Genomic DNA, 22,197 nt, shown 5'->3' on the forward strand with positions numbered 1-22,197 from the left:
CATCTATAAAATCCTGATGCCTCCTCCCCGTGACATGAAATTCTTATTATTCAAAAAGTGAACTCCTATTCATGTGGAGGAAGCCTAAAAGACCACTAACTTGGTCTAAACAAGCTTCAAAATTGCTCTCCTTAAAAATCAAATTGCCCCCATGGGGCATGTGCCCCACATTGGGAACCACGGCTCTACACCTAAATGCTGTGGGGTCCTTCACTCAGCTGTGAAACTCCTTCCCCACAGAGGTGCCAGATGCACAGTTTTTGCTGGATTTTGAAGGCACGCCTCTTGATTCTAGCTTCTTATTCCTGAGGTATTTTTTAAAGGGGTCATCCTACTTTTCTGATTCTAAGTTGTTTATACCACTTTTTAAAAATATTGTTCTATTCAGCCCAGGTATCTGATTGTGAAGGGCAGGTAAGAAGTTCAACAAACAAACAAACAAACAAACAAACAAACAAACAAACAGAAGAATATTTGTTCATTTTCTGCCATGTCGTAAGTGTGGTAGGGGTAGGGCATGGATATAGGCCGCTCATATACACAGTTTAAACCAATGGAATCAAGATGGTTCCTTAATACATCTTCTGTCTGTATTGTCTTATTTGTGTGCCCATGTTCTTTACAATGCTGCCTTTTGCATGCCTATTGAGGAAAACGCTTCCTCTTTATTACATTGCAACTTGATTGCATTTCTTTTTACAGGAAAAGTGGAGGTGGCATAACTATTGTTCATGAGGGTAAATGTAAACCAAAGGTAAATCTTGTTATGATGTCAAATCTTCTCCTATTATGCTTATATTAAAACTTCTGTGACAACTGCCCCTGTTGCCACAGGTTAATTCTCTGGATAGCTGGTATTTTTTTATAGTTTGTCTTTTTATGTTGGTACAGTAAATTAACACTCAGTAAGAAACATCTTTAAAAGCAAAGGGGAAAACCCATTACCAATGGTGAGAGATCCACTGACCCCGATGATGGCCAACACGGGGGTGGTAGCTATTCTCTCTCTCCTCCTGTCTGTCCAACAGTTAGGTCTCCTCTTCTCATCTCAGGACCCCTGCGGTCGCAACCATCCCCTTTTCAATCTTTTTGGGGTTTGCTTCTCCAGCAAATTCCTGCAGATAATATGCTGGAGATGCAGATCCCTGCACCAACTGGTAAACAGTGGATTCGGTTCTGCTAAATTTGATGCTGTGTGTTCCCCTGCTGATAACAGGCAGAAGCTGCCAAAAGTTGTCTGGATACATAGAACAGAGAAACAGACCACTTTCTAAAATGTATGGAAGGGATATCATGAACCATAAAACCTTAACTGGAAGGCAAAACAGTAACCAAACTCCCACTCTTGCCCAGTTACGTCATCCCAAAGCTTGTTAAAGCATCATGCAGAGCCGTCTTTCCCATTGATCTTAGTGGTTCATTGTGCCAGGGTGCCGGCCTCTCAGGGGCGCCCCAGCAAGTGGGGGAGCTGTGCGGCTTCGCCGACAGCTTCCCCTTTCCCTGCACGCCCACCAGCTGTGTCCCTCCAATTATATGGCTGGCGTGTGTGCAGCTTCCTTCCCAAGCCTCCGCAGGAGGAGAGAGATGCCCACAGATCCCAAGCCTCTGCATCTGCTAAAGATGGCCCTGCTCCCGGTCGTTGTCCTCCTCCTGCTTCCTGGCAAAAGGTGGCGTGCAGCCTTCCTGAGAGCCAGTGTGGTGTAGTGGTTAAGAGCGGTAGTCTCTTAATTTGGGGAACTGGGTTCGCGTCTCCGCTCCTCCACATGCAGCTGCTGGGTGACCTTGGGCCAGTCACACTTCTCTGAAGTCTCTCAGCCTCACTCACCTCACAGAGTGTTTGTTGTGGGGGAGGAAGGGAAAGAAGAATGTTAGCCGCTTTGAGACTCCTTCGGGTAGTGATAAAGCGGGATATCAAATCCAAACTCTTCTTCTTCTTCTTCCTGGGCTGCCTTCTTGGTCGCCCCGACACTGGAGAGCACGTTTTCCTGCTTCATCGCCACCATCATGCCAGGGATTGGGGCGGTGGGGAAGGCAGAGGACATTTTCCACCGCCCCCTCCCTTGTTTTGGAGTTGCGGGGGGGGGGCGCGGAGGGATGTTTGCACCATGGCACCAGATATGCTTAAGATGGCCTTGGCCTCATGTATCATGCTCTTAAATACCATGGGGAAAGTCAAGTGTTGGCACAGTACTAGGGACATATTTCAGAATATAAGGTTGTCTTCAAGCTGCAGTTAGAATCAGAGAATTGTAGAATTGGAATACACCCTAAGTCCAGCCCCCTGCAATCCCTGACAGATGCACCACCCACCCTCTTAAAAAACAAAATAAAAAAATCCAGTGAAGGAGATTCGACTGCTGCAGGCAGGCAAGCAGGCAGCCCAGGTAGTGGACAGCACAAACAAGCTGTTTAGTGAAAGGGCGGGGGGGTGCTTCACAGAGGGGTTTGCAAATTGCTCTGCGAAGTGCCTGCCCTCTTCTGTTAAATACAGCTGCAGTGGAGTTTAATGGAGGGGGAGCAGGTGCTTCAGAAAACTGCTCTTTGGTGCACCTCCCCACCACCACCTTTAAAAGGTTAAGTCTTGGGGTGAGGTGTAAAGGAAGGAGGTTGGTGAAGTACAGTATAAAAGGGGGAGGGATTGGTCAGGTGTGGGGATGGCAAGAGAAGCAAGCCAGGGCAGCTGCCTCTAGTACTTGCAAATGTATGTATTTCATCACTGATTTCTCCATGGAAACGAAGGGGTCGTATTTGGAAATATTCTATACTTTGTTTCATAGGATGTGTGCAGTGACTTTCCATACGATGTTTGCACAATGATAGAAAACCCTGTCTGTGGCAGTAACGGTGTAACATATATCAATTTATGTCTATTCTGTAAGGCCAAAAGGTGAGTACATTTGTATTGCTGTTTACCTTCCTGCCACAGGGGTACCTATTTATCTACTTCCACTGGTGTGCTTTTGGACTGCTAGGTTGGCAGAAACTGGGGCAGAGCAACAGGAGCTCACCCGAGCGTGGGGATTGGAACCGCCAACCTTCTGATCAGCAAGCCCAAGAGGCTCAGTGGTTTAGACCACACCGCCACCCACATCCCTCCATGGCATTTGCCTTTACCTACATTTGTATTAACCAATGTATGGGAAGGTAGAAAATGAGATATCCAGTAGAGCTTTCTGAAATATATAGGCAGGGGTAGCAACAAGATTTCCTGGGCTCAGTACACTGGGTGAGGAATGGGGTCCTTGCACCCCCCCCCCATAATCTATTGATGAGCTGCTGCTTTTGTAGATATATTAACTTAGCCTAGCTTGCATCACAGTTACAAAGATAAGATGGGGGTGGGGGGAGGAAACAGAGGATAATGTACATAATCTTGAGTGTCTGATGCTACAAGTCCATTCACCCTCATTGGTGGGTGGTGCTGTGGCCAGGCCCCAGACCCACAAGTGATTCAACAAATAGCAGGTTGGATCACCCAGCTGCCAGCCATTGGCCAATGGGCAGGCATTCCCTTAGCAGGCCCAACCAGCCAATGGGGATGCTTGGGCCCACTCTGTATTGCCTGGTTCCTGCATCCATTTTCCAACCCTCCAAGTGTCCTTTTTTCCAGGGACGTCCTTGATTTAGAGAAGCCGTCCCGGTTTCTGATTTGATCCTGGAATGTCCCACTTTTCTTTAGGATGTCACTATTTTCATTGGAGAAATGTTGGAGGGCATGGAGTTATCCGACTCCTGAGCCATCTGAAGTCAATCCTGTATAGGGAAGGTTTTTTTAAAAAAATGTTTAATATTTTATTATCTTTTTATATATGTTGGAAGCTGCCCACAGTGGCTGGGGCAACCCAGTAAGATGTGTAGGGTATAAATATTAAAATTATCATTATGGAATGGGATGTCCCTATTTTCATCAGAGAAATGTTGGAGGGTGTGCATTTTCTCTACAATGCAATTCTATGCATGCCTACTGAAAAGTAAGCCCATGGGTTAAACTGGATATGTTTCTTGTCTGTATTGCCTGATGCGTCTGTGTTCTTTACAGTGGATGTCTATTGAGAAGTAGACCCTTCGTCTCTCGAAACACAGCCTTATTATTTTTATTTTTCTAGGGCAAGTGGAGGTGTTCTAACTATTGTTCATGAGGGTAAATGTGAGCCAAAGGTAAACCTCATTATTGCATTGTGATAATTTATTATTTATTATATTACTTATCTATCCTTCACCGTGAAGTCCCAGGGTGGTTTACAATATATAAAAAACACAATATATTGTGGTTGTCCCCCACAAAAGCCTTTCCACTGCTTTCATTGCAGAGTCATGTCTATTTCTGTAGAGGCACATCAGGCTAAAGGCACTGGGTGCCTGTGTTTGTACATTTGCATACCAACTCACTCCCACAAAAGTTGAAATGCAGGCAAAGGGCTCTTTAAATCTCCTCTTCCCTGGTGTGAGCAGCTAAAGAAACTTTGGTACCTTCAGGTACCTCAGATGTTCTGTACCATTTCTCTCCACTTGTCTCCTGGCTGAGAAACTTCAAGGAGACAACTCTGCCCAAACACCTCTTGCTGTTCATAATGCAAAAACTATTTTCTCTATGTGTTAGCTTGGAAGAAATAAAAATCTGAGATGAATAATATTGTGGGAAGGGGGGGGAGGTGAGGTTGTGCCGGAAGTGGCAGCTGGAAAGCCTTTGGAGGCTAGATTTGGCCCTTGAGCCTACAGTAGTCTATCCTTCATGTCAGGTATGGCCAAACTTGGCCCTCCAGTTGTTTTGGGACTACAATTCCCATCATTCCTGACTACTGTATTAATTGGGAGATAAAAAAATTATGATGTTGATAATCCTTTGGAGGAGATTTGGTTTAGCATACATTACAATACAGGTTCAAGGACTGATATGAGAAAAGCAAATGCAAGTTTTATTATGTATATCCTTAAACCAATTTTTAACACAGATTTTCTTTTTCAATTTATCTAGGAGGTAGAAGAGGAAAAGGAGGAGAAGAAGGATGAAGAAGAAGAAGAGGAAGAGGAAGAGGAGGGGGAGGAGAAGAAGAAGGAGGAGGAAGAGGAAGAGGAGGGGGAGGAGGAGGAGGAAGAGGAAGAGGAGGGGGAGGAGAAGAAGGAGGAAGAGGAAGAGGAGGGGGAGGAGAAGAAGGAAGAGGAAAAGGAGAAGGATGAAGAGGAAGAAGAGAAAGAGGAGGAGGAGGAAGATGAGGGGGAGGAGGGGGAGGAGAAGAAGGGGGAGGAGGAGGAAGAGGAAGAAGAGGTGGAGGAGGAAGAAGAGGAAGAAGAGGGGGAGGAGGAAGAGGAAGAGGAGGGGGAGGAGGGGGAAGAGGAAGAAGATGGGGAGGAGGAGGAAGAGGAAGAAGAGGTGGAGGAGGAAGAGGAAGAGGAGGGGGAAGAGGAAGAAGAGGAGGGGGAGGAGAAGAAGGAGGAAGAGGAAGAGGAGGGGGAGGAGAAGAAGGGGGAGGAGGAAGAGGAAGAGGAGGGGGAAGAGGAAGAGGAAGAAGAGGGGGAGGAGGAGGAAGAGGAAGAAGAGGGGGAGGAGGAAGAGGAGGGGGAGGAGGGGGAAGAGGAAGAAGAGGGGGAGGAGGAAGAGGAAGAGGAGTGGGAAGAGGAAGAAGAGGGGGAGGAAGAGGAAGAGGAGGGGGAAGAGGAAGAAGAGGGGGAGGAGGAAGAGGAGGGGGAGGAGAAGAAGGAGGAAGAGAAGGGGGAGGAGGAAGAGGAGGGGGAGGAGAAGAAGGAGGAAGAGAAGGGGGAGGAGGAAGAGGAGGGGGAGGAGAAGAAGGAGGAAGAGAAGGGGGAGGAGGAAGAGGAGGGGGAGGAGAAGAAGGAGGAAGAGAAGGGGGAGGAGGAGGAAGAGGAGGGGGAGGAGAAGAAGGAGGAAGAGGAGGGGGAGGAGAAGAAGGAGGAAGAGAAGGGGGAGGAGGAAGAGGAGGGAGAGGAGAAGAAGGAGGAAGAGAAGGGGGAGGAGGAAGAGGAGGGGGAGGAGAAGAAGGAGGAAGAGGAGGGGGAGGAGAAGAAGGAGGAAGAGGAGGGGGAGGAGAAGAAGGAGGAAGAGGAGGGGGAGGAGAAGAAGGAGGAAGAGAAGGGGGAGGAGGAGGAAGAGGAGGGGGAGGAGAAGAAGGAGGAAGAGGAGGGGGAGGAGAAGAAGGAGGAAGAGGAGGGGGAGGAGAAGAAGGAGGAAGAGGAGGGGGAGGAGAAGAAGGAGGAAGAGAAGGGGGAGGAGGAGGAAGAGAAGGGGGAGGAGGAAGAGGAGGGAGAGGAGAAGAAGGAGGAAGAGAAGGGGGAGGAGAAGAAGGAGGAAGAGAAGGGGGAGGAGGAGGAAGAGAAGGGGGAGGAGGAAGAGGAGGGAGAGGAGAAGAAGGAGGAAGAGGAGGGGGAGGAGAAGAAGGAGGAAGAGGAGGGGGGAGGAGAAGAAGGAGGAAGAGAACGGGAGGAGGAAGAGGAGGGGGAGGAGAAGAAGGAGGAAGAGAAGGGGGAGGAGGAGGAAGAGGAGGGGGAGGAAAAGAAGGAGGAAGAGGAGGGGGGAGGAGAAGAAGGAGGAGGAAGAGGAGGGGGAGGAGGAAGAGGAGGGGGAGGAGGAAGAGGAGGGGGAGGAGGGGGAGAAGAAGAAGGAGGAGGAAGAGGAAGAGGAGGGGGAGGAGGAAGAAGAGGGGGAGGAGGAAGAGGAGGGGGAGGAGAAGAAGGAAGAGGAGGGGGAGGAGGAAGAGGAGGGGGAGGAGAAGAAGGAAGAGGAGGGGGAGGAGGGCGAGGAGATGGGGAAGGAGGAGGAAGAGGTGGAGGAGGAGAAGGGGGAGGAGGAAGAGGTGGGGGAGGAGGGGAAAAAGGAGGAGGAAGAGAAGGAGGAGGAAGAGAAAGAGAAGGAAGAAGAGGAGGTGAAAGAACAGGAAAAGGAAGAAGAGAAGAAGGAGGAAGATGTAGGTGTACAATTTATAATCAAAATTAATACAAAGATATTATGTTCCTCATTTGCTCTCGCTGCAGAATCATACTATTTTTTATTACTGTATATACCAAAATCAAAAATAAGCTAGTTTTCAAATGGGGCAGCATTCTGTGGCCAACGTGATGCCTGTTGGAAACCCACAAGGAGGATTCGAGCACCAGAGCAATCTGCTATTCCTGTTGTTTCCAGAAACTGGTATTCAGGGGCAGAGCACAGCCATCGTGGCCTGTAGCCTAGTGGTGCACCACTTTTGCCATCTAATTTTTCCCCCCAACAAGCAAATTCATTGTTCATTTCATTCATTGCAAAATCATTGTTCATTTCAATTGTTCAGGCATTCAGCATGGAAAATTTATATTATTATTGCAGGATGAATGCAGAAAGTATTGGGTATCCGAACTGACCTGCCCAAATGAAACGAAACACGTCTGTAGCACGGAGAACAAAACGTATAGCAGTTTATGCATGCTGTGTTTTGCAAAACAGTAAGTTAACCGAACTGTAGGATTTGCTGCCAGCAAAAAGCTCAGTTGGAATAATGCTAATGGAATTCTGCACAATCCTGCACAGTGAAGCAGGATTGAAAGATATATGTCTGGGTTCCAGAGAGGAATATTCTGTACACCTAAGGCTGCACGTGGTTCTTTCCTTCAAGTAGCAGCTCCTCACACTCTGCAAGCTGCTGTTTCTCAGGGTAGATCCACACCACACATTTAAAGCACATCCAATCCACATTTAAAGCACATTACTAGCCCCCCCCCAAAAAAATCCTGGGAACTGTGGGTACTGGGAATTGTGGGTTTGTTAGGGGGGAAATTACAGTTCCTTAGATTCTTTCAGGGGTGACATGTGCTTTAAATGTGTGCGTTGGTTGCATTTTAAAGGTGTGGTATGAGAGAAAACCTCAATGGTTTCCTCAGTTTCAAGGGGCTTTTCAGTGGTTTGAAAGACCAAGAAGCCCTCGCACGAACACAAAACACCACACAGAGCACTTGGGTTCTGGGGCTGTGGCGCCATATTGTGTCATATTTCCACTGACTCCATGCCCGGCTATAAAACAACAGCACCAGCACAACAGAGCATGTAGCACATACTGCTACTCTGCAGCTTGCTGGAGCAAAGGGAGAATCCACATCTGCCAGCAACGTGGCTGTCGTTAGTATTGCTACCCCAGCAACAGGGAGAAAGACTGCACAGGGCTTTTAAGGCAGATAGAAATACAGTGGTACCTCGGGTTACAGACGCTTCAGGTTACATACGCTTCAGGTTACAGACTCTGCTAACCCAGAAATAGTGCTTCAGGTTAAGAACTTTGCTTCAGGATAAGAACAGAAATGGTGCTACGGCGGCAGCAGGAGGCCCCATTAGCTAAAGTAGTGCTTCAGGTTAAGAACGGACCTCCGGAACGAATTAAGTACTTAACCCAAGGTACCACTGTAGATGGAGAAGACGGTGTACAGCCGCCCCTAGTATCTAGAACCACATCACTCCAACATCAGTGCAATATTGTGCTGCAGAATGGTGCAGTCCTAGGCAGTTTTTGCTGACCTTGTGGTTGCCTTTTCATTTATGTCATTGTAACTAGACCCAAGAATAGGATTAGACTGTATCTGTAATAAATATGGGGAACCTGTGGTCTTCCAAAGATTGTTGGACATCAGTTTTCTCTCAGCATGGCCAGTAGTTAGAAATGAGGGGAGTTGTGCTCCAACAACAGCCAGAGGACCACAGATTAGCCACCCCTGCCCAGATTATTTTGGGAGTTTGTGGAATGTGTTAATCTGAATAAGTATTGTGACTCTATCTTTTTTTTTCTACATTCAAGGCACAAGAAGGAAATTAATTTGGCGCATGAAGGCAAATGCAAGGAAATGGTACCTATTCGTTTTATGTTCAGAACTTGCTTCCCTTTTCAAATAATTACTTGACCATTGGTTTGAGTCCTACCCTCCAGAGGAGGACAAAACAAGCTTGTTCCCACATGAGATATGTGAAGATGGCTGTCATATAACTTCCCAGTCTCCTCTTTTTATGCTAAACATACCCAGTTTCCTCAACTGTTCCTCATAAGGCTTGGTTTCCAGACCCTTGATCATCTTGGTCGCTCTCCTGTGCACACATTCCAGCTTGTCAAGATAATTCATAAATTTTGGTGCCAGAACTGGACACAGTACTTCAGGTGTGAACTGACCAAGGCAGAATAGAGCGATACTATTACTTCTCTTGATCTTCTGTTGATGCAGCCTAGAATAGCATCACACTGTTGACTCATGTTAAGCTTGTGATCTACTAAAACTCCTAGATCCATGTACGACTGGCAAGCCAGGTGTCCCCCATCTTATATTTGTGCAACTGATTCTTCCTGCCTAAGTGCAGAACCTTACATTTGTCCCTATTCAAATGCATTTTGTTAGTTTTGGTCCAGTTCTCAAATTTATTAAGGTCATCTTGAATCCCAATTCTGTTTTACTGGCTACCCCTCCCAGTTTGGTGTCATCTGCAAAATTGATGAGCATCCCCTCAGTTCCTTCATTCAAGTCATTTATAAAGATGTTGGACAACAATGAGCCGCAGACAGGACCCTGTAGTATGGCAGCTCACTTGTCACTTTTTCCCAGGATGATGAGGAGCCATTAGTAAGCATTTTTTTGGTTCAATCAGTCAACCAACTACAAATCCACTTAACAGTTACCTTGACTCACGCACATTTTACCAGCTTCTCCACAAGAATATCATGGGGGACTTTGTCAAATCTTTCTGAAATCAAAATACACTACATCCACAGCATTCCGCTGATCCACCAAAATTGTAACTTCATACTCTTGAACTGCAGCTCATCAGGTCTAGGAGATCTGAATTCATTTAAAGTAGCTAGGTGTTCCCTTACCACCTCTATTCCTATTTTGGGCTGTAGTTTCCTCCTTGCATCATTTATTCTGGGCACTGCTTTCCTTTTGGGTGAAGAGTAGGTTAAGAAGAAGAAGAGGAGGAGGAGGAGGAGGAGGAGGAGGAGGAGGAGGAGGAGGAGGAAGAGTTTGGATTTGATATCCCACTTTATCACTCCCCTTCAGGAGTCTCAAAGTGGCTAACCTTCTCCTTTCCCTTCCTCCCCCACCACAAACACTCTGTGAGGTGAGTGGGACTGAGAGACTTCAAAGAAGTCCCCCCCCCCCGACAACAAACACTCTGTGAGGTGAGTGGAGCTGAGAGACTTCAAAGAAGTGTGACTGGCCCAAGGTCACCCAGCAGCTGCATGTGGAGGAGTGGAGACACGAACCCAGTTCACCAGATTAAGAGTCTACTGCTCTTAACCACTACACCACACTGGCTCCCAGTTCTTGAGCAGTTCTACCTTCTCTCTGTCACCCAATAGCATTTCTCTGTCTTCTCCATGCAAAGAACCTACTATTTGCTTGTTCTTCCTCTTTCTTTGAACATAGCCAAATAAACCTTTCATTATTATTTTTAACCTTTATTGCAAACCTGAGCTCAGCCTGAGCTTTGGCCTGCCTGACCTTCTCCCTACAACTGCTGGCTACTCATGTACACTCTTCATGATTTCCACTTTCCTCCATTTCTTGTACATGCCCCTACATTCTTGGCAAAGTTTGAGTTCTAACAGATATCAGGGTAATTGAAACCTTCCATTACTACTACATCTCTCCTTTTTGAATGTTTGGTAATCTGCTGTAGGAAGGCATCATCCAAATCTTCAGTCTGGCTTGGAGGCATACAGCAGACACCTACAGTAAAGTAACTGATGCTTCTCTCTCCCCTACAATTTTTGCCCATATACTCGCAATTTGCCTTCCATGTTCCAGGTCATAGAGCTCTTTACCAGTCTACACATCTTTAACATATAATGCTCCTCCTCCCCCCTTCTTGTTAGTCTATACCTTTTGAACAGGTTATACCTTTCAATTTCTACATTCCAGTCCCTACTCTCATCCACCAGATTTCAGTAATGCCTATTAGGTCATATATGCCACCCTGTATTAAGAAATCAAATTCATCTTGCTTGTTTTCCATGCTCTATACTAATGCACAGAGACAACTGAAACCGCAAGTCAGCCCTCCCCAGCAGCTTCCTTCTTGTAGTTTCCTGCTTTGTAACAGGTACCTGTGGCACCACTTCAGTTTCCTGTGCATCCATGAAGCTATTATCCCCAGTACCAGGTGTTCTTGTGTCGTCTGTAATGTTGTCTCCTTCCCTCTCAAGATCTATTTTCCTCTCTCCATGGACCACAACCTTAAACAGGAAGGAGTGGTGAAAAAAACACCTGTGCCCCAAGGCCCTTCCTGCCCAGAGTCTCATAGACCCTTGCTATATGTTGAAGGCTGTGTCTGGCAGTATCATTTGTACCCACACGAATCAGAAGGAAGGGGTTGTGGTCAGTGGGCTTTATAAGACTTCACAACTTCTCTGCATTTTTAACTAGTTTTGAGGGCTGTGCACACACTGCACATGCACCCTGACCCAACCTGGGCCAATCTAGGGAACACCCAAGTAGGATCCAGATCCAAATCAAACAATTAAATGTCAAACACTATATGGTCACAAGGAGAGAGCAGGAGAATGCAAAGTGCTACTTCACCAGCACATTCCCTGCGAGAGACTCAATTGCAGAACAGAACCCTTCAGGCAGCAGGCTTGCACCCTTGGTGAGCAGCTCCTAGCCTTTTGGAATTGATCCAGGCACCAGGTATGCCACACTGCAAGTAGCAGAGGGATATGGATGTTAGCAGGAGAGAGAATGGTTTGCTTTTATGAAATTTGGCTACATTGCTTATAAGTTGTTTCCCCCTTCATTCCTATTTTTTAAATGTAGGTTTTCTTGCTACACCCCTTACTATGACAAACTATACCTTTATTTTTCTGTTTTCATTTTCACAGAAAGATGAATAACGATAGAAGAAACATTATTCTTTAACGGAAGACATTCTTTTGATTACTCTTTGCAAAGATACTGTATCTGTACCATGTACTGAAAAGAATATTTTTTATTGATTGACTGATAGAAAGAAGCATATACAGTGGACGCTCGGGTTGCGAACGTGATCTGTGTGGGAGGCATTTTCGCAACCTGTAGCATTTGCAACCCACAGCACCGCGTCTGCGCACGCGCGGGTCGCAATTTGGCACTTCTGTGCATGTGCAAAGTGTGATTTAGTGTTTCTGCGCATGTGCGAGCGCCAAAACCTGGAAGTAACCCATTCCAGCACTTCCGGTTTGGCGCGGTGCACAACCCGAAAACACGCAACCTGAGGCGTCTGTAACCCGAGATATGACTGTATGAGAGACAAACATTTTACAATGAGAAATGTAAAACCTATTCACTCACCATTTAAAGGTTTTTCTCAAAGATTCATGGTTTGAAAGGCTGGTGGCAGCCTTGTTTGAAAATATAAAGTTTATTTAATCTCCTGTATTATTCCAGGATCTGTTGTGCCCAGAATAAAATACATATTTAACAAATTATCATCTCAGGTTGTGTGTTAGAATGAGTACTGCTTGCCACCCGAAGAGTTGGTCAAAACACATAAGACACAGTTGACATACTTGTCGTTCACTTTGAATAAGGGTTTGATTTAAAGCAAGGATGGAGAGAGGCCAAATGTGGCCCACACAGCAGCAGAGGAAGTGGCTCAGGCACCTGGTGTGGCGCGTTCAAGGGCGGGGCGAACTGCCCATAGGGATGGCATGGGGCGTGTGGCACCCATAGGGAGGGGACATGGCGTGCGGCACCCACAGGGACAGGATGGGGTGTGCTGCACCCATAGGGATGAGATGGGGAGTGCTGCGGGGCCTCTGCCACCCTACAGCTGGGGGGAGGCAGCGGGTAAACAGTGCTACCCGCCATTTTGTCACCCCTCCTCAGGGTGACACCCGGGGTATGCTGCACCCCGCACCCCCTTCCTATGCCCCTGCCCTTTCCCTGTATCTCAATTTGTCTTAAAAACCAGTCCCCCCTTAGAATCAGTGTAATACTTTTCTCCAAGTCTAATTTTCAGAGAGGCATTTTCAGAGTGGGGGCAGTGGAGGGAGCAGGGAGGGAAGAAATGCCTGCTCATCAAAATTGCTGACACTGAATGCAACTAGGTTTGGAAACTGCCATCAGTTGGCGCCAAATTTATTTTGCCTCTGGAAGTCCTGCTCTGATAGTTTTGTCTTCACGATATTGGCTCCAGGCTTAGACTCTACGCTAGAGATTCTCAAACTGATCTGGCCTACCCCCCCCCCCTGTTCAGAAGAAGAAGAAAAATACTTAGTGCTACCCGTGGGGTGGACCAGCTCAATCTGATCAATATAATGCTGTTTGTCAATGTACACTTTGGAGAGGGTTGTAGTCCAGACTGTAGAGCTGCTCCTTTCAAAGGTCTCTGACCTCACTCTTAGTCAGGGCTGGCCTATCATGAGCTCTGCTGAGCAGTGTGACTCAGGTGACAGATTTGGGTGGTAGCAAAACATGCGTTCCCTTGACTACTATCAACATGACTGCCTATTTCCATATCTCCCCAGTTCACTGGCAAAAAGCAGACATGCCAAAGGTGCTCCATGAGGCCATCAGCTGCACTGCTACCGCTAACATGGCATCAAAACAACTTTTAAAGCTAAACTGCAAGAGGGGGAAGTGACATCCAGAGACCCTCAGGTTGTGCAATATGTTTTTCTGGCCCCGCGCACAGTACAGGTCATAAGCATCTTCCAAGCTGAGCAACCTGCCCACAACCAAATTGGATGACACATGAAACACATGGCGGGGGGGGATGCACTTGCCATTTATTTATTTTGTTTGTTGTAAAGAAAATGGAACCTATGATCAGGGACAGAAGAATGGAAGGTGGAGAAGCTTCTCATCCCATTCCCTTTCTGCTATTTTCCCAATCAGACTTGGTCTTCTGGGTCCTCATCTCTTCTAACCTCTGGAAAGGAAAGTAGCTGATGAAAAGCAGGTTTGAGTGGATAAATGGTGGAAGACAAACGCTTACCCAGGATCCTTCCCAAACCTTCCTCTGCTGAGTGTAGCAATCTCTTATGGCCATCTATCAACAAGCAAAACAAATAAAAACCCTTGGGTTTCCTACACATAGCTGGGGGCTCTCAGCGCACACACGTCTTTCTCCTATTATTGCACAATCCTTGCCAATAGTTATTACCCATTTATTTCACCTATTCTGACCCCAGATGTTGCAAGCTTCCTTGTGTGGCTATTTAAATGAAAGAAGGGGAGAAACCCTTCCTTGTAGCTCACATTTAATGTTGCAAATCCTGACATTGCAAAAGGAAAGTCCCACAGGGTCAAAATGCAGCAATGAGAACAAGTGAAATCTGCCCACACAGAGAGATAAGGGAAGTCCTCCTCAACCTGGTTTGCTCCAGATGCTGTTGGATGGCAGCGCCTCTCAACCTTGTCCATTAGCTATGCATAAGTCCTCAAAAGCAATTCAGTTCCTTCCTTGTACCTTTAAGTGATGTGTTATTTTCTTCCTGATACAGCTAGCTACAAATAAAAGCATTTTGGACCATGCCTCTGGAGTCAGACTGTGTGTATCCTTCAAATTCAGGGTGATAAACACACAACAACCAACCTGAAGGCACACAGGAAGCTCCCAAGTTGCTGAAGTTAAATAGATCTGGATTTGGTCAATGCTTGGACATGATGAGTTAACACATAGAAACCACATGTGTGGTTTTTTATCGATAAAATCTAATAAAATATTATATATATAAAAAAAGAAACCACATGTGTGCCACCCTGGGTTTTGTGAAGGAAGGAAAGTAGGATATGAATTTAAGAAAACAAAAAACCTGGGTATGGAATGGGCCACCCCCTTCTGCATGAACTTCAACAGGTGTTAACATCTTCCTCTAAGTCCTTTTATGAGTCCAGCCATCAAAAAGAAAGTGGATGATGACTGGAGATCTCCCCACTGCACCCTCAAGTTCACTTCGCTCAGTGCTTGTTCTTTTTCCAGCACCAGATGTATAACTTTTTTTAAAAAATGTGCCTCTCTTGCTTGTGTGCAGTGCACAACAGCTACAGTTCAGACTCACTACCAGAGCAGCAACAGACACATGACTCCAGAACAGATCAAATCAAAAGAATACAAGGGCCAGCAGCCTAGGATTAACACACATTTCTCTACTCACTCCATTGAGGAGGCAGAAGGTGCAATTTGATCTACAGTATGTCTGGCATTAAGGGACGCGGGTGGCGCTGTGGGTTAAACCACAGAGCCTAGGGCTTGCTGATCAGAAGGTCGGCGGTTTGAATCCCCGTGATGGCGTGAGCTCCCGTTGTTTGATCCCTGCTCCTGCCAACCTAGCAGTTCGAAAGCATGTCAAAGTGCAAGTAGATAAATAGGTACCGCTCCAGCGGGAAGGTAAACGGCGTTTCCGTGTGCTGCTCTGGTTCGCCAGAAGCGACTTAGTCATGCTGGCCACATGACCCAGAAGCTGTACGCTGGCTCCCTCGACCAATAAAGCGAGATGAGCGCCACAACCCCAGAGTCGGTCATGACTGGACCTAATGGTCAGGGGTCCCTTTACCTTTACATTTATGTCTGGCATTGCAGTCTCAGGGCTATTTACTACAACCAAACAGGACTCTGGATATGCCGCTCCCATTTAATTCTCTGGGACCCTTGCTACCTGTAGAGTGGAACATAAATTTTCGTGAACGGTTGGGAGAATGAACAGAATGTATTAATTAGACAACAAGTAAAGAGTTATTTGGAGGTCATTTGGGATGTTGAAGAGTGAGGTCATCCCATGAACTATCAAACTCTGCTACTGTTCTCCTATACACATACAAGAATGTACTTGTCAACTTTCCCTCCATATCTCATTACCATTTGTCTTTCGTTTCCCGCAGGTAAAATAACAAGATGATGGAGCCTTGTGATAATTAATGACCTGGTGCAGATAAAGAATGTGATTGCTTCTATAGATATGGTGCATATGTATATATGTCTATGATTGTGTACGTTCTTAGGTAAAGCAGAGAGCAGTGGCTGAATCTTGAGAGAAGATAATACAGACTTCATTAACCATGAAGATTACCACCTTTCTTCTGATACTTTCTCTAGCAAACTGTTGCTTCTTTTTTGGTAAGACACCTTCACATTGTAGCACTATGTTAAAGTCTCCATAACCAATGACCACTTTATAAGGGGTAGTGGGAGAAATGACATTTTACTGCTGTTTCATTTTTAGGTTTCGTTTCCATCCTGTTGTGATTGACATTTCCATTTGTAAGCTACCTTGATCTTGATTTAAGCATAGGAAAAGAAATGTCAAAAGGGAGAGGAGGTTGGGAGGAGCCTATGGTCTAGTAACGACCAGCTTGCATGGGTTTGAACTCACTTAAGTTAGTCATCCATAATGTTTGTCCCAGAGGTTTCAGTGGGTCTACTCTAAGCATAGCTAGGTCTGGATCCAACCCAAGATCTCCCCAAGATCTTTCATTGGTAGTGTTTTGAAATGCTTTTTTGACTTGTTTTTCAGGTATTGAAGCTTCAGGAGGGAAGGTCAGTGCATATTTTGTTTTTAAAAAGCCTTTAGTGTCTTTGTTTAGCAACCAAATTGTGTTTACATTCTGCACATTAGAAATAAACTGTCCAGGAATGCATTTTTATATTTCCTTATTTATAAAAGCTATAATAAATGCCCCCCTTAGCAGATGTAAAATGGGATTAGTATGGCGGACAAGGCCTTTTTAATTTTAGGGGCATGTTTTTAGTTCTGACTCTTAGTAGATTTTTAAATTGAATACCGTCTTCATATGATTCCTTATGCTTTCCTGCTGTGTATTGAACCCAGACTATTTTTTGATATAGACAGCTGGGGCACAAGTTATAGAATCTGTAGAAAGAGAAAGGAGTTTCTATACTTGTGTGACTGTAGCTTTGGGTGGGGAAACCTCTGGCCCTCGGCTAAATTTCATGCAAACCCACAAAGATTGGGTGACAGAAGGAGGCAGAACACTGCAATGCTGCACACTCCCCCCCCCCCCCCATAGGCTCTGGCCCTGCCCACATAGGTCTCTGCTTACTGTGTACAGAATACTGCTTAAGAGCTGTACAGCAGCATTCTTTTTACATTTCTAAAGGAAACAGCATTTTGGACTTCCCATTATACCCCCTATACTGTCATCTGGCCACCCAGGGTGCAGATAACCATGCATGCTGTTGTGCTTGATTCGTCCAAAAATGTCAATGGTTTTCTAATGAGGGTAGATTCTCATTATCTGGTTAGCTTCTCTAGAAGGGCTGTTTCCCATATGGCTTGATACCAGTGGTCCATGTTCACTCCTGACAGGTCCCCCCAGTGTCTAGTAATGATGTTCCTGGCTGCTGAGAGTTAGGTGGCTTATGATTCCTTGTGGTCTCTTCCAACTCTATGATTCTATGATTTCTCGCCTTCTACAAGGACACTTTATCTGTCCCTCCCGCCTCGTTTCACCTGGCCAACAAAGGCTGAACTTGCTGAAAGTTAGTATTGTCAAGCTGCATTTGTTTCCACTCTCTGGATTACATATTTATTTATAGGTTGACTGCAGCAGGTATCCGCAGCCACCACTTGGTGATTGCCCACAAGAATACAGGCCTGTGTGTGGCACTGATGGTGTGACCTATGCCCATGTATGCATCTTGTGTGCACAAATCTGGTAAGTCCTCCCCCCATCACAAATATACTTATATCCATAATATACAATTTGCATAATATCCCCTCCCTCCCTTTGGACTTCCCTCAACTTCCATTTCTGATTTATTATCCTCCCCATTGTACTCTGCCATTTTTTACAAGATATCATATTTTCCCTTTGTTACAAAATTTGTTCCCTGTGCATAAAATTGTGAATGTTTATTTAAATCCTGCCATCAAGTCAATATTCTTTCTTTGTGTCTGCAAATATAATATAAAGGGTTCCCACACTTTTTCAAAATCACTATTGTCCTTTTCCTGAAGTCTGTCTGTCAGCTTTGCCAACTCCGCATAGTTCATCAGTTTTTCTTGCCATTGCTCTTTTGTTGGAATTTCTCCAGTCTTCCAATTCTGTGCTATCAGTATTCTTGCCGCCGTCATAGCATACATGAATAATGTCATTTTCTCTTTCGGCAGATCTTGCCCTAAGAAGGCTTCTGGCTGCTTAACAAATGTTATTCTGAACACCTTTTTCAATTCATTACGTATCATTTCCCAATATATTTTAACGCTTTTACAATCCCACCACATATGGTAAAAAGTTCCTTCAACTTCTTTACACCTCTAACGCTCCCTCTGTTTGTTTTTGTAAATTTACAAATCTGTTAAGTCCAACATGGTAAGAAACTACTTCTAAGACAACTATGAAATACCATGCGCACACTCTACAGCAGGCTTTTTCAACCTTGGGTTATTGTTTATGTTGATGATGGTCTTGCCAATATGGTTTCAAATGGTAAAATGCCTTGGAAATAATAGGATCAAAAGCTGGGGGAGAAATATATATGTGTGTGTTTTTGTTTGTTCAAGAACTACTTTCTTTATGACACTTTAGTGATACACAGCAACTCTAAGTACATTATCCCCATCAGGATATTAGAGCCCCAGACTTTTGGTAGTCATTTATATAAATCATTCCTCTGCTATTACAGGGCAACTGGAGTTCAAATTGGCATACGGCACAGAGGAGCATGCAGATCACAAGGTATGTCCAATTCTTAATGTTGACATTTTTAAGCTGCAGTTAACTCAGTATAGCAGAAATTCTCACTGAAAGATTATGACTGCAAAACAACAGCTCCTGCGTTGGCACCACACCTAACCATTTGCCTAGTACATAATGAGCTCCTAAGTCGTTAATATTATTGATTTGGGAAGTCATATTTGTAGAAGTCAGAAAATTTGCTATTTTATCACAAACAATACAATCCTAGGCACGCTTATGCAGAAATAAGTCCCAATTACCGTATTTTTCGCTCTATAGGACGCACTTTTTCCCCTCCAAAAATGAAGGGGAAATGTGTGTGCGTCCTATGGAGCGAATGCAGGCTTTCGCTGAAGCCTGGAGAGCGAGAGGCATCGGTGCGCACCGACCCCTCTCGCTCTCCAGGCTTCAGGGATAGCCACCTGAAGCCTCCGGAACACAGCGGGAGGCCCCGCTGTGCTCCGGAGGCTTCGGGTTCCTTTTGCTGAAGCCGGGAGAGCAAGACTCTCCCGGCTTCAGCAGAGAGGAAGAGCGAGAGAGGGGGAGGAGGAGGAGCGCCGTCCAGGTTCCCCGCGCAGCCGTCTCGCCCCCTGCCTTGCCCCGGGCGGCAGCGTCCCGGTGCCTCTTTCCTCCGCTGTGGCTGTGGCAGCAGCGGTAGCGGGCTCGGGGGGGAGGAGGAGCGAGAGAGGGGGAGGGGGAGGAGCGCCGTCCAGGTTCCCCGCGCAGCCGTCTTGCCCCCTGCCTTGCCCCGGGCGGCAGCGTCCCGGTGCCTCTTTCCTCCGCGGCAGCTCTGGCAGCGGCAGCAGCGCGGGCTACGGAGAGAAAGGAGGAGCGAGAGAGGGGGAGGAGGAGGAGCGCCGTCCAGGTTCCCCGCGCAGCTGTCTCGCCCCCTGCCTTGCCCCGGGCGGCAGCGTCCCGGTGCCTCTTTCCTCCGCTGTGGCTGTGGCAGCGGCGGTAGCGGGCTCGGGGGGGGAGGAAGAGCGAGAGAGGGGGAGGGGAGGAGCGCCGTCCAGGTTCCCCGCGCAGCTGTCTCGTCCCCTGCCTTGCCCCGGGCGGCAGCGTCCCGGTGCCTCTTTCCTCCGCGGCGGCCATAGCAGCGGCGGCGGGGTGGAGCGAGATGCACAGGCAGGACAGGCGGCGGCGGCCCGGGGAGTGCAGCGCGTCAGCCACCTCCCCTTTCTGGCCATTCATCGCTTCCTCCACGCTCCAGTTGAAAAGGTCACTTTTTAAAAAAACAAACAAACCACCTGCCGCCGGGAGCCCAGTAGGAAGTTGTTCGAGCTGACATTCTCCGCCCGCCCCCGTCCGGGCTGGGTGAGGTGGGCAAGCGGCGCGTCTCTCTCCCCCTTTTCTGGAGCGCACGGCCAATTTGGGAGGGAAGGGGCGCTCTTCCAGGGTGGGGGATCCGCTCCTGGTTGCACCGCCATTGCATTGGGGGAGGATGCAAACCTGAACGAGGAAGCAGATCCTGTGCGGGGCTGCACCGAGGAAAGGCGCGCTGCGTCGAAGGTTCCTATTGAACTCAATGGCGCTCGCGCTTAGTTCGCGGGGCCAGAGGGCAAGCCTCTCTGGTCTACTCAGAAGCAAGTCTCAGCGATGCTGAGGGAATCTCACGCCCAAGATAAGTGTGCAGGCTGTTGCAGCCTCAGGCGCAGCAATCCAACTGTAGCTGCACTTGATGGCACACTTAGCTTACATGGGAACGAAACCAAAATCAGGGATGGCGAAGCTGTGACATTCCAGGTGTTGCTGGGCTACAAATCCCATCACCGCTGGCTGATGGAAGCTGGAGCCCAAAAATATATGGAGGGCTACATCCTCCCCACAACCTAGATGTGGAAAGGAACTACAAAAAAGGGGGAGAGAGAGATACTAGGCTATCAGAGATCGCAAAGCTCTTGCAAACTATTTTTAGCTGAGCTGAGAACTGGTGGTATCAGGAAATCCTTAAACGTGCTCATAAACCATGCAAGCAGCTTTAAATTTCACTTCTGCTTTTTCTTGAAATAAAGAGATGCAGGACAAACTGAAAGGGAACTCTGCACTGGTGGGACATTTAAATGTCTTGCTTTAGCCCTTTTGCAAAGAGGAATTTAAAATGCAGCATAGGTTTTCTGGTGTTTTCTTTTTTTACCACCCTGGCATCTTTCATGTTTAATAAAAGTGTTCTTGGTGAAATATGGAAGAAGAAAAAAGCAGAGATGGAGACCTGCACAGTGCCTCTTCAGCCAAGTGGGAGGAGAAATGGAAGGGGCTCCATTTCCCCTGCCGCTTCGCTGAAGGGGCGCTGCGCAGAGAGGGGAAAATTTTCCCCCCCTTGTTCTCCCCCTCTAAAACAAGGTGCGTCCTGTGGTCCGGAGCGTCCTATAGTGCGAAAAATACGGTAGTCCAATGAGAGTTGCCTCTACACCCCAAAATGCATATTTTGGCAGCTAAGTCTACCGTTATTTGCATGCAGTTAGAAAAGTGGCTGAAAGTGTAAACATGCAAAGTTGTTTGTCTTCTTGACATTTTCTGTTGTCCCATAATCCAAATTAATAGTTGATTTACTATTTTCTTTTCTTCTAGGTTAATCTGTAGAAGAGCAGGTGTTAATAAGAATGGACAGTATTCAAAAAACAAGTTCGTTATTACAATACCACTTGGCTCAATTCCGCTTGTCTGAAGGCCTTTATTAAACACAATAAAATAAAAGCAGAAGCCTTTCCTCTTTTACCAGCACACCCATACTTACACACCTCTGTGCCAGTTCAGACTCTCAGCAGGCCAAATACCTTCTGTAGCCAGTGGTGCAATGGGCCAATGCAATGCCTCACCCTTCACCAAGTATGTTTAGATGTGTGTGCTCCACAATAGGTCCAAACACATGTAAGCTTGATTGACACCCCCCTTTGCTCTCTCCAATCTTTCCAGAGGATACATTAAATGGGTTTTATCCAAGGCTAGCCATACTGAGAGTAGACCCAGAAAAAGTAATAGAAACCCTTTAATTTCAATGTTCTACTCTAGAGTAGACATTAGCTAGATACAACTCCGTATGCGAATTGCTTTTACACACCACCTTATGCACACACAATCCCCTCCCCCCACCATGCAAAAATCAGCTATAGTTGGATTGTTATCTATCATTTGTCAGTTTGCAGAGGCCCAAAGCAAGGGTCAGCCTTTCAGTACAAGGAAGAGAGGACAGTTTTTACCCACTGTCCAATGTAACTGCCTGAAGCAATGAGATACTATTCAGGAAGGATCCAATTAATAGATAAAGACAAGGTCATAGAAAGAAAGGTATACTAGTTCCAGAAACTTCCTAGTTTTACATCTTTCCCCAAGCGGTGGGGTTGGGGGAGATGTAATCTTTTCCTGTTGCTTTGAACTACCTGTTTGAACCATGACCCATCCATTCCTTGAGAAACAAGCATGACACAGCAGAGGCCAAACAAACCAGAGGTATCGGAGATATAGAACAGGCAAAGGGACACAGTCAAAGTAACTGTAGAAACCTGAAACTCACCATTAGCCACTATAATCTATTGACACAGAGTGCTGTCACTCTAC

At 46.5% G+C, this 22,197-nt stretch overlaps 2 protein-coding genes and 1 long non-coding RNA gene across 3 annotated transcripts; all 3 read left to right on the forward strand.

Moving 5' to 3' along the window:
• Positions 1-2,785: 2,785 nt before the first annotated feature.
• Positions 2,786-5,039, forward strand: LOC309526150. The gene is made up of 3 exons (XR_014216691.1): positions 2,786-2,887; positions 4,107-4,158; positions 4,976-5,039. It is a non-coding gene; the product is annotated as an uncharacterized lncRNA (long non-coding RNA).
• A 398-nt stretch (positions 5,040-5,437) lies between these two features.
• LOC309527613 (uncharacterized protein) lies at positions 5,438-6,211 on the forward strand (the record flags this gene model as incomplete). The annotated part of the gene is made up of 2 exons (XM_082214433.1): positions 5,438-5,677; positions 5,891-6,211. Coding segments are annotated over 2 exons (561 nt in total), but the record flags the coding sequence as incomplete, so codon positions are not given.
• A 547-nt stretch (positions 6,212-6,758) lies between these two features.
• LOC309527614 (uncharacterized protein) lies at positions 6,759-12,426 on the forward strand (the record flags this gene model as incomplete). Its single annotated transcript, XM_082214434.1, has 4 exons — positions 6,759-6,920; positions 7,319-7,434; positions 8,775-8,823; positions 11,844-12,426. 4 exons carry the CDS (start codon positions 6,759-6,761, stop codon positions 11,853-11,855), a joined length of 339 nt encoding a protein of 112 aa, XP_082070560.1. The 3' UTR covers positions 11,856-12,426.
• Between the last annotated feature and the right edge of the window lie 9,771 nt (positions 12,427-22,197).

The sequence above is a fragment of the Podarcis vaucheri genome, assembly GCF_965113315.1.
Source record: "Podarcis vaucheri genome assembly, chromosome: 2".
NCBI classification, from domain to species: domain Eukaryota; kingdom Metazoa; phylum Chordata; class Lepidosauria; order Squamata; family Lacertidae; genus Podarcis; species Podarcis vaucheri.